The sequence below is a fragment of the Mycetomoellerius zeteki genome, unplaced genomic scaffold, assembly GCF_001594055.1.
Source record: "Mycetomoellerius zeteki isolate Tzet28-1 unplaced genomic scaffold, Tzet1.0 scaffold52, whole genome shotgun sequence".
Taxonomy (NCBI): domain Eukaryota; kingdom Metazoa; phylum Arthropoda; class Insecta; order Hymenoptera; family Formicidae; genus Mycetomoellerius; species Mycetomoellerius zeteki.
This window is the reverse complement of record NW_017257523.1, coordinates 2169860-2181095: the sequence shown is the minus strand read 5'-3', so window position 1 is coordinate 2181095 and position 11236 is coordinate 2169860. Positions and strand designations below refer to the sequence as shown.

The 11236-nt window shown below is 39.9% G+C and overlaps 3 protein-coding genes across 5 annotated transcripts in view; 2 read left to right on the top strand and 1 right to left on the bottom strand.

The window, feature by feature from the left end:
- LOC108727698 (uncharacterized) overlaps nt 1-2087 on the top strand; it is a 5672-nt gene extending 3585 nt beyond the window's left edge. For all 3 annotated transcript variants that reach the window (XM_018455904.1, XM_018455903.1, XM_018455905.1), the window contains exon 5: nt 1378-2087. In XM_018455904.1, the coding sequence (XP_018311406.1) occupies nt 1378-1999 (622 nt within the window). In that variant the 3' untranslated portion in view covers nt 2000-2087. The remainder of the gene's footprint in view (nt 1-1377) is intronic.
- Nucleotides 2088-2451: 364 nt separating this feature from the next.
- Nucleotides 2452-5256, bottom strand: LOC108727710 (uncharacterized). Its single transcript, XM_018455918.1, has 9 exons — nt 5135-5256; nt 4973-5057; nt 4584-4696; nt 4438-4495; nt 4212-4312; nt 3919-4120; nt 3692-3843; nt 3346-3580; nt 2452-2942 (listed from the first exon to the last, which is right to left on the bottom strand). The coding sequence occupies exons 1-9, from the start codon at nt 5222-5224 to the stop codon at nt 2794-2796; spliced, it is 1185 nt and encodes a 394-aa protein (XP_018311420.1). The 5' UTR covers nt 5225-5256; the 3' UTR covers nt 2452-2793.
- A 440-nt stretch (nt 5257-5696) lies between these two features.
- Nucleotides 5697-10674, top strand: LOC108727739 (limulus clotting factor C). The gene is made up of 9 exons (XM_018455963.1): nt 5697-5826; nt 6597-7347; nt 7477-7581; nt 7840-8057; nt 8202-8417; nt 8669-8833; nt 8897-9195; nt 9568-9724; nt 9955-10674. The coding sequence occupies exons 1-9, from the start codon at nt 5760-5762 to the stop codon at nt 10140-10142; spliced, it is 2166 nt and encodes a 721-aa protein (XP_018311465.1). The 5' UTR covers nt 5697-5759; the 3' UTR covers nt 10143-10674.
- Nucleotides 10675-11236: the final 562 nt, after the last annotated feature.

Sequence of the window (11236 nt, the reverse complement as noted above, 5' to 3'; positions counted from 1 at the left end):
TGAATTGATTTGTGATGAAGTTTTAAAGACGAATTTTTATTAGTTTTTAATAGCATTTTTCGACCGTAACGAGTTTGAATCTGGATTGGATTAATGACGTCACATGCTCTATCAATAGGGGAAAGTGGGTGAATTGTGTGCATCTAAGGGAAATTTATTGTCCTGAAATGATTTTCCAAGTTTAAAGCGATATAAGTATGGAAATAGAAACTATAAATATTCTTTTATTATTACGTATCCTCATATCGAACAGATTTTCATTCAATAAGGTTGTATTTGGCAAAAAGGAAAGAACGGAAAAGCGAAACAATTTCTCGTGTGTCGGGTAATTGTGCGCAAAGCAAAAATCGTAGGAAATGAATGAATTATGGAATGTTGACAAAGAAATTAGAAAATATATTTATTATATTGCAATATAAATATATATTAAATATATTTTAAATATATATTACATATATTAAGCAAAAAGTACAAAATTATTTAATATAATATCAAATATAATAATAATACACATAGACTTTGGCAAAATAAAATGGCAAAATAAAATAATAATGCAAAGAAAAAACGAAAAAATTAGTGCTGGTCATATAATATATGGAAGATGGGTAATTGTGCGCACTTCAAAATGCTTGCGCACAGTTGCCCGCCGCGATCTGATTCGATATGAAATACGATTACTTACATACAATATTTCTTAACCAAACTTAATAAATAACAGCTCAAAAGACGCACATAATAACATACTTTAATAACGTATGCAACTTTAATCAAACAAATTAAAAATACCAACTTACCATCTTATTTTCTGACTGCTAAAATAATAAGAAAAGATGTGATTTCACTTTTTTGTATTTCTCTGGTTAACAAAGTATTTACGTCGTATCTTTTGTAGTTATATCTTAAGAGGACGACCTCTTGCGTAAAAATTTCACTACAGCGATTCCTTCATTCATTGGAAAAATATTAAAAGTAGTAAAACAGGATACTCACAATTATCCGCTGCGTACAGTTTCCCCACTTTCCCCTAATAGAGCACGCAACATTATTAATCCAACCCAGATCGGTTCGATCAACTCGCTACGATCGAAAACGCTGCAAAATTTGGAGCCAATTTCTAATTGATCATAAAAATTTTAACGACTGCGTATCCACAAGAATATTACACCTAGTTTTCTTATATTATGTGTTAAGTATTGATCATTGTATATTTCACGTATTCCACGTATAACAAATTTTATAAAATATCATTATTTCAAAAAAGAAGTCGAATGAATTCGTCGAAGGTGAGGCGGAAGATATGTGATTGAGGAGATGAAAACGCCCCGCACAGCTACAATCTCTGTTTAATTCACTCTCTTCGCATCATTCATATTGCAGATGTGAGACGCGCGGGAGCAGCATCTCCGGCGAGAAAGCTCAACACAAAAGCTGGCGCGATCAGATGCGGGACGAGAATAGTCGATTGTACGCACGGCAGTGTTACTCGAAGGAGTATTCTGGAATAATACCTACCTCTCGTGAGGGGAACGACGAAGAGGAACGCAAGGAGAAGAAGAACGACGACGACGACGACGACGAAGACGACGACGATAGCATGGTCGTTATCAATCACAAGGACTCCATGTGCATCCTCGCTGAAAAATATAAAGCCAGCAGGAAGTGGCGCCGCAGAAGGTGTGGGAATAGAACGCAATCGGACGACAGGACAGGGGACAAGGATGAGTGTAACAAATCGTTGACTTCGGAAATCATCGATCAGCCGGGATCGTCGCTTGAGATCGTAAACGCGGTTTCGCACGAAGGACCGATGATGAGACACAGTTGCCGAGCTGCACATTGCGAGAACTGCGAAACCGTCGCGATCGCGAGAACATGTGGTCGTGTATGTGGCCGACACGAGCCGCCAGAGGGTGAATTCGACCGATTGAAGTCGCCTTTGAACGAGACGGCTGCCACCCGCTGTTGCTCAAATCGACCGCCTTGTAGACGTGTCTTCTAATTCAATTTCCTTCCACAAAACACGTTCATGGACTTTTTACCCCAATTTTTGTATTTTCTAGTTATTTTCAGCGTCCAACATTTGTGCGCGTGAATCATTGAAATAAAAAACGATTTAAAATTTATTTGAAATTTCGTGCTTTTTCATCTACATTTTAATCGCGGTAGTAGATACTGTGTATAAACTGTACAGCGATGTGCGTGAAAAATTTAAGCGAAATCCTCGCGCTTTTGCACCTTTTCCTGTTTCAACTGCATTGAATTTTTTCCGCGAGATACTTATTTGCCCGCCGTATTAATGCCGCGAAATAATATAGCAGAGTATTATAACGCTAAACGTTAAGAATAAAAATTATGTAAATCAAATTTTAGACAAGCTCGTGAAACAATTTAATTCGTATTACTCGAATTAAATTAACTTTATATAGTGGGACAATTAACTTTTAACTCGTTTTATTCAAATACACGTGCCAGAGAGCCAGTTTCCATCTGAGATGGAGAATTTTAAGCTCATTACGAAAACGCGGCACGTTAACGGTATTATCGAACGTAAGCATGTGCATTAAAAACCATGGTGTCTCCGGCATTCGGCTGCCTCCGGAGACGACTTTTCGCTTGCTGGGCTCTTTGTGATGGTCGTACGCTCGTTGTTTCGTTTCTTCTCTCGTACTGTTCGCCCACAGCTTTCATGTTAATTGGCCCATCTCGTTGGTCTCTGGAAAGGATTCCGCAGCATCGCGACGCTTTTCCCTCCTCCTTTCGGAAAGTTCGGCTCTCTCTTCGAGAGAGCTAATATTACATGTACATGTTTGTTTCTTCGTCACGTTCTGATTCTACTTCGATCTCTCGATCTTCTTGCCAATCTTCTGGCACGCTAATTGAGTCCACCACTTTCTCAAATGATTCAGGCTCCTCTTCGTAAGCAAGTTCCTCCTCGTCGTATTCTGTTTACATGTTTAGATTAATATAATATTCCAGGTAGTAAAAATTTTATTGTCATTTTGACGTCAAAATTATTCTGTTTTGATGCTTAAAGTCAATAAACAGTCAAATTTTGTAACAAAAAATCATCATTTTGACATCAAAATACAGGTCTAATGAACACATCAAATTAGGTCTAAGGAACACATCTAATCAAGAAAAAATCAAAATACACCATTTTGACTTTCTCTTAATTTGACGTGTTCCTTAGACCCAAGGTTACTACCTAAGATAGATTAATTAGCATTTTTAAGATTTATATAGTTTCAATCTCTCTCTCTCTTTCTTTCTTTCTCATTGTGATATCACATTTAAAATGAATATTTTTATCATTTAAAATGAATAGTTTTATACAGACATCGCTACCTTGTGCCAAGCGAGCACGTGTTAATCGATCTTTAAAAGCGCGTTGAAGTTCTTCGCCAGCTTTCGTCAAGTCCTCTCGATTACCAAATTCTGCGGGGATGTCCGCACGAGTCATGACTTCGTCGAAAACCTTCTGCTGCAAATTTTTGAGAATGGCTTCTGCCACTGCCGATCTCGTTGATTCTACCGACGGTTTAGAGTTATTTTTTCTCTCGCGATATCGTCTGTAAGCTTTCTATATAACATTTTGTGACAATTGATGATTATTTCTTTTCAGTTTTCCGCATATATTTGGTTAAATGTGATAATATATATAATAATTTTACGTATAATTCGATTTATTTACTTGTATAGTGGATGCAGCTTCATTTGCTCTCATTGGTGTCAGTCCTGATTCCTCGTACATCATATCCAACCAAGCTACTGCTTGAACGGCTTCTTTGGGTTCTATCATGTCTACCTCGTTTCTTTTCTCTTCCTCCTGCGGTTGCATAGCCTCTGCAAGAGGCCATGAATAGATTTGAAATACTAAGGTGCACCGAAACACACTAGGTGCAATCAGAATGACCTTACGCATTTTTATTTTTACAAGGTTTCTCCTTGTATAATAGCCGCGATAAGTAGCTTGTATTAAAATGGCGGCTTTCGACGCCTCTGCTTGCGAAGCTCCTGTCTTTCTCAGGATCTCGAGGGTCCTTGTTGCCGCTCGTTGCCATTGAATCATGCCACGGGATTCGTTTAATAGCATCCTCTCGTAATGCCCGCGGAAAGCAGCCTGATTAATAACATCGAAAACGATTCAAAGAGCTGCGATCAGCATTAAAGATCTGTGATAAAAGGTCTCTCTTGTGATAATTAGCGCATACTTGTATTATCGTGGCATGCTTCTCCGCCTGTTTCAGTGAGACTCCCGTCGCTTGCAGAATACTTTGCAGAGATACCTTGGATCTCTCGTAGGAAATTGTGTCTGCGGTCGAAAGAGGAAGAATGTCTCTCGCGTACTTTTTGTCTGTTACACGTTACAGAAATACCGTGCACAGCGGGTCTACCCGCCGCAAAATTGTTTTTCTACATAATTCACCGTGTAATTACCGTCGCGCACCTGGGTCGCTCGCATGTCTACCGCGTCCAAGTACGCGCGGAACGCCGTCTGAACTCAAAAAAAGTAGGAAAGAATGTCTAAAATATTATTTAACTGTGCTGGATCCTTATCCGGCACGCGACAGTAAATTCTATACCTGAATCCTGGGCGCGGCGCGGGCGATTTGCTCCAAACTCAAGCCGCTCCGGTGAAGTATACCCACGATGGCTTGACTCTCCAATAAAATATTGTTTACGACTTTCACCGCGACTGGAATTGTACAATTGTACGAAGTAGAACGCGATGCACGATTATAGCGCGTTTTATGATTGTCGCGCGCATTTTACCGCACGCGAATGATATACGCGCGATCATTCGCTGCAAGCTTTGAATTAACATAATGATTCGTGGGACAAACTGGTATACCAGTACGCATGCATGTAAACATTAGTAATTAATTAGCTTAATGTTTCAATTAGCGTCTGTTTGCGAATGATATACATCAAGACATCCGAGGTTGTGAAACTGTTGTAGATGACAGAGTACCTTTTGCATTTTCTCGTGTGATCAAAAGCGCTTCAACATAATCAGCCACAAAGCAATAAATGTTCCTCGGTTGCGAGCGTAGAACCTTTACGGATCAGATAATAATTTAATCGTCCTTTGACGTGACAGTGGTAAATCAAATAACGATTTTATAGTGCGAACCTCGCGTGCGATGTCGGTGCATAGTTCGCGTAATCCTTCCGGGACCTTACATATATGTTTAGCTCCATGTTTCTGGAGTAAAACGTTCATTTTCGTGATTATCGTTTCAGCCGAGTTGCTTGAATTTATCGATTCTTGCTCTTATCGCGAGTAATACGATGCGCAAAAGTTGCTAACTTTCGGTGGTAACGAGCGCATTGATGAAGCTATACGGAAGCTATATAGCGATATAAGTAGATCAGGCCACACAATGTTGGTCTCTGATGGATAAAATCATATCGAGATAAAATCATTAAAAATACGAATAAATTACAATCCTATTATCCCGTTATCATTTTATTAAATCGCGTTAAAGTTGTTTCATTTGACGAGATTATTCTATGATCCCGAGACATTTCTCGATAAGACGCGGACAAATTGTTATTATTTATTTTGACATCGTTTTATTAACATTTCTATGAATTTCTTTGCTGACATTGCTATCCTCGTGCTCTTTCCTTGACACAGTGCCATTTTGTGCCGTTTGCGAAATGATCTCTACATTATCGTGGGGTATTCCGCGTGTTGACTGGGCCTGACGTGGAACACGCGGTCAGTTCCTCGTCGACTATGAGCGACGAAAGTCATGCCAGTTACGAACGCATGCGTTGTGTTCTCGGTAGCTCTGTCGTTTCTTGCCTTACTGCCGTCGCGTGAGTAACTTACATAATATTTTGATTCGCTGTTGTTTCCGACGCTGTCTTGTCGCTTTCCACCGAGTTCCGTGCGAAGAATGGCCACGAAAGTTCACAACTTCGCGCAACGATGCGATTTAATTGCGAGATTAAGAATCGCGTTCTCTATTCTACGCGATACTACGTATCATCGTGTATCATCGAATAGCTGAACAAATCTTCGAGCAATCAATGAAATTAATCTGGCGTGAATGAAAAATGACCCGTCCGATAAAATCCGATCCGTAACAATCATACATACAACGTGCAATGTGCGATGAGAGTATTCTCAATATTAACACATTTCGCGATGTTTCTGAAAAGTTCTTCTGTATTTGAAATTAAAATGGAAATGTGACAGAAACCAAACATAATTCCTGTTTGCTGGGTGACAATTGAATATTCATGAACTAACGCGCGACTACGAATTCCCTCACAAGTTTACATTGACCGGTTTTTGCAATATTCAAAGATCGAAGCAACCATACTCTATACAAACGCAGAAAATCCTTGAAAATGATTTATAGAATTTATTTCTGTCTCCATGTACATATATGTCTCTTTTTTTCTACAATATAATCAAGTCGGCTTTTCCATTAAATAATTCTCTTGTTTGCGATTAATTAAATGTCAATACGAAATTAATATTAATGGTTCTCGTATTTGTGAGAAATTAATATTAATGTTTCTCATATAGAGAAAAATTTTCGAGAATCAGCATTCAACGTAGAAATTATTCACTTTTTTAGTGTCTCTACAGGCTCGTGCGCAGACTTTGGACTATGGCTTTTCGGATCGATACGAAACAACAGCCGCGAATGGCCCACCAGGTCGTTCCAAGTGGAGCGGCAACACTGATCTTTCCGGACCACCGGGTCATAATAAATGGGGGGGTCGTAATAAAGGGCCACCAGGTGGTCACGGTCCTCCCGGATTAGGGGGTGGCAGTCCTCCAGGATTGATTGGTAAACGTCCTCCGGGCTGGAACAAAGTGGACACCGAAAATTCGTCCGAAGGTGAAAACTATCCACGTCCAAATAGCAATGAAAACTATCCACGTCCAAATAATGATGAAAATTATTCACGTCCAAATAACAATAAAAACCATTCACGTCCAAATAATGATGAAAATTATTCACGTCCAAATAATGATGAAAATTATTCACGTCCCAATAACGATGTAAACCATCCACGACCAAATAACAATGAAAATTATCCACGTCCAAATAATAATGAAAATAATCCACGTCCAAGTAATGGTGACAACTATCCACGTCCAAATAATGATGAAAATTATTCACATCCAAGTAATAACGAAAACTCTCCACGTCCAAATAACAACGAAAACTATCCACGTCCAAATAATAATGAAAATTATCCACGTCCAAATAACGATGGATCCACTCAAAGACCTTATCCTGATTACAATAGAGAGGGCCCCCATGGTCCAGACGATCGCATATCCGATCGAAATGAATATCCACAGAATCGACAGTGCAGGTACATCTGACTGCCTCTCAATTAAAAATATATAATTCTTTATTAATATAATGTATGACGGAGACGGTACTTATTTATATTCATATTAGTTAAATAATTAACAAAAAAATTTTAATTATTTTTAACCAGAGACGACGAATTTCATTGTGGAAGTAACGAGTGCCTACCGCAAAGGGTTAAGTGTGATAATAAAAATGATTGTCGCGATTCCAGCGACGAAGAATTTTGCATGGCGTAAGCTAAATGCTTTTTAACTACGTATTTTCATATCAATTATGTATCTTTTTTAAATGTTTCTTCTTCGAAATTCATTACTTACAACATGAATAAATATGATAATAATACTTAATTCGGATGTAATAAACGTACTTGATTTCTTCTTTTTTTTACCGTTATCTTTCTGATAGCCTTCTGAACTTCTCTTTTTATTTGAAATCTTAGCTTTAAGTGTGCAACTGTATATACGTATTTTACATATTCGCGGAATTACAGGAACAGAAATAATGATGACAGCTGTGTTCTACCTGAACAACCAGAAGGTGGGCATTACGAATTGGCTGGTTGCGATGAACGTTGCGATAAACGTCCTGGTGATACAGTTCCTAAAAACAGCTTCCTCAATTATACCTGTAAAAGCAATTACATGTTGAAAGGAAACACCATTTCCGTTTGTGTCGACAACCGGTGGTATCAGCCGCCTTCGTGTCTTAGTAAGTTTATTCCAACGGTATATTTATTTTTAGAAACATCGAATGACATTAAGATCTCTACTAGAAACAACATTCTTCTTACTTAATGACGCATCGTATAATATAAAATTTATTGTTTATCTTCTCCGTTGATTATTTTCATAGAAATCTGTTCATCGTTGAACAGTACCAGCGTAGACATTTTCTGCAGCTACCACGGGAAAACGGTGTCCTGTAGCGAGCGTATACTGCCTGGTACGCAGGCTACACTCGCCTGTAAATCATCTTATAAATTACCTTTAACGAACGATCCAGCTTACAGGGAGATCACGTGTCTCGACGATGGTTTATGGGATCGTCGCCTTTTTCGCTGTCTACCAGGTACTTGTCATTTGCATGTTTCCTGATATGAGGAACGAAAAACGAAAAAGTCTGGACAGATTGAACGTCAACCGTGCATGTTACCATCCATTAGTAGACCACATGACGTTTTTCTGCAGTAATTGCCGTCTGAGCGTATAAGATTACAGTTTCGAGACTTTATTCCGGCTAGTGATTTATAATCCGGCCGTTCGCCTACAATTATCGTGCCATCGTACTGCAAAAATATTAACGACATTCTGGTTAATTAGAATGCGGAACGTCCATCGCGCACGGCAACACGTTAATCGTAAATGGATCCCCAGCCAGAGCAGGGATATTTCCATGGCACGTGGGTATTTACGCCAAGGAGAGTACGGACAGGTATCAGCAGATATGTGGCGGCACTTTAATTAACAACAATCTCGTCGTATCAGGTAAATTATCGCGCTGGTGAATCATTTTATTCTTAGATTTACTCTCGTCGCGTGTATTCGTAGCTGCCCATTGTTTCTACGACGAGGTTTACAACAAACTGTATAACGAATCGGAATATGCTGTGGCCGCCGGCAAACATTATCGTGATTGGAACGCCAGAGAAAAATACGCGCAGAAATCGTTGGTGGAGAGTATCCAAGCGGGCGGTAGATACCAGGGAGCCAGAGGTAATTTCGCCAACGACATAGCTTTATTGAAGTTGAAGACGCCCTTCGAGCTGACTACCTTAGTGAGGCCCGTCTGCGTAGATTGGGACAACGCGCACGAGAGGGAACAGCTGCAAGTAGGACACAGTGGCAAGGTAACACGGGCCAAGTATCAATCGCGAGAACCGACTAATTGGCACGTCTTAGCACAATTTAATTAATTACAAAAGCGCTTTGTAACGTCCGAGCGAAAGTACATTTGGCGAGATACTAGTTGTAAACTGCATTAACGACCTGGTTTTGAACTAAACTTCAACTGCGTGCATGTTGGGACATTGTTACATCGTGTTCACGTTAATTGCTGCGAGTGCACGCCGTACTCACGGGGCGGTTTTGTATCCAATCGCGAATGGGGGCTGTTTAATTTTTGTAAAGTGGCTCGTTTCGACCGTCGTTCGAGAAGGAAGGGAGAGTGAAATGTAAAGAGAAAATAAAAACGGATACATGAGCTCACCTTGTGATTTCAGGTGGTCGGCTGGGGCAAAGACATCAAAGGCGAATCCACCAAGAGCTTATACGAAATTGACATGCCGTTCGTGCCGTATGACCAGTGTTTGTCCGCGGTTCCTCAAGATTTTCGAGGATTCCTCACGTCCGACAAATTCTGCGCCGGACACTTGAACGGTGAGTTTACGTATGTGTGAATGTTTGCTAGATTTATTTGCTTGCTCTCATAGAGAATTTGTAAGATTATCGCAGTAATTGATAATATCAAGTGTAATGATGATAAATGGAGTAATTGTAATGATATGGTTGCATATCTCTGCTACAAATCGAAAAAAATGATTCTCTTTAGTGTTTTATAATCGTAATGTGTTTTATATTCATAATGAAAGTAATTGCATAATTATCAGGCTCGAGTGTCTGCGATGGAGATAGCGGCGGCGGCTTGTGCTTCGAGAAGGATCGCATTTGGTATCTTCGCGGCATTGTGAGCGTAAGTCCAGAGAACAGAGGCACTTGCGATTACAACTCGTACGTTGGATTTACCTCCATCAGTCATTTCCGTGATTGGATTCGCGAAGCCTACGTGAACGCGTAAATGTTTTGTGGGATACGTGAATTGTGCGAAGCCGCGAAATATATCGCCATATCATCGAGCCTGTAACGCCAGACAGTTCGATGTGACGTCGAAACAAGATAACCGCGACAAAGCATTATTGACGATTATAAATCTTCTTCACAATTTTTTAGCATCGAGTAAAAATGGAAGTTTTAGCAAAAACGTGAAAATGGAAGAATAGAGATTTAAAGATTTGCGCGATATAAAACTGTTGAAAACGCAATATTATCTCTAAGAGACGTTGTCGAATATGATTTATAAGTTTTAAAAACCTGTACTCTCTGTATACGATACTCTTTTATCATAATAAAACTCTTTAATTATACTACTCAGTTGTGACGTACGCTTAGGAATCAACAAGGAAGTCATTATGTCTGATCGTTTCTGCGTCGCATAATTACCCCCACTTCAATCTTCCACGGTCATGTAGATAAGTATCTTCGTGCACAAAGTGACGCAATACGAAATCGACTGTATTTTCATATGAGTAATAATATAATCGTGACGTTTATTGCGCTATCGTGTATATATTTCCACACGTTTTTGTTGGACATTTTTTAATGCGTCGTGACGGACGTCCTGCAGGACGGCTTTATCTGACAGAAATCTAAATTAGTAACGCGTCGTTTTATTTACAGCGGCGTCGCGTCATCCGTAACGCAAAGCACGGTGTCGTCGAGGATTTCTTTTGTTTTTTTGTTATTCCGGTGGGCGGTGCGTCGTGTCCCCCGCAGGGAGTTCCCAGCGGTATCGAGATTATCTTCGATGGGTATTGATACCCACATAGACTTTGTTTTGCGAGCTTTCTGTCTCCTCGATAAATTGAGTTCCGCAGTTTGATGACGCATCGGTAGTAGTCGGAGCTATTTGAGCTTCATACTTCCCACAAATTCGACCCGATCACGTTCCTACGGTGATTATGCGCAGCGAACTCACGATAGATAATTAATATCGCGCCCCTTATTGTCGTTGGAAATAATAATTTCGTGCGCACGTGTGTATACATGTGTGTGCGTGCGTGCGTGCGTGCGTGCGTGCGTGCGTGCGTGCGTGCGTGCGTGCGTGCGTGCGTG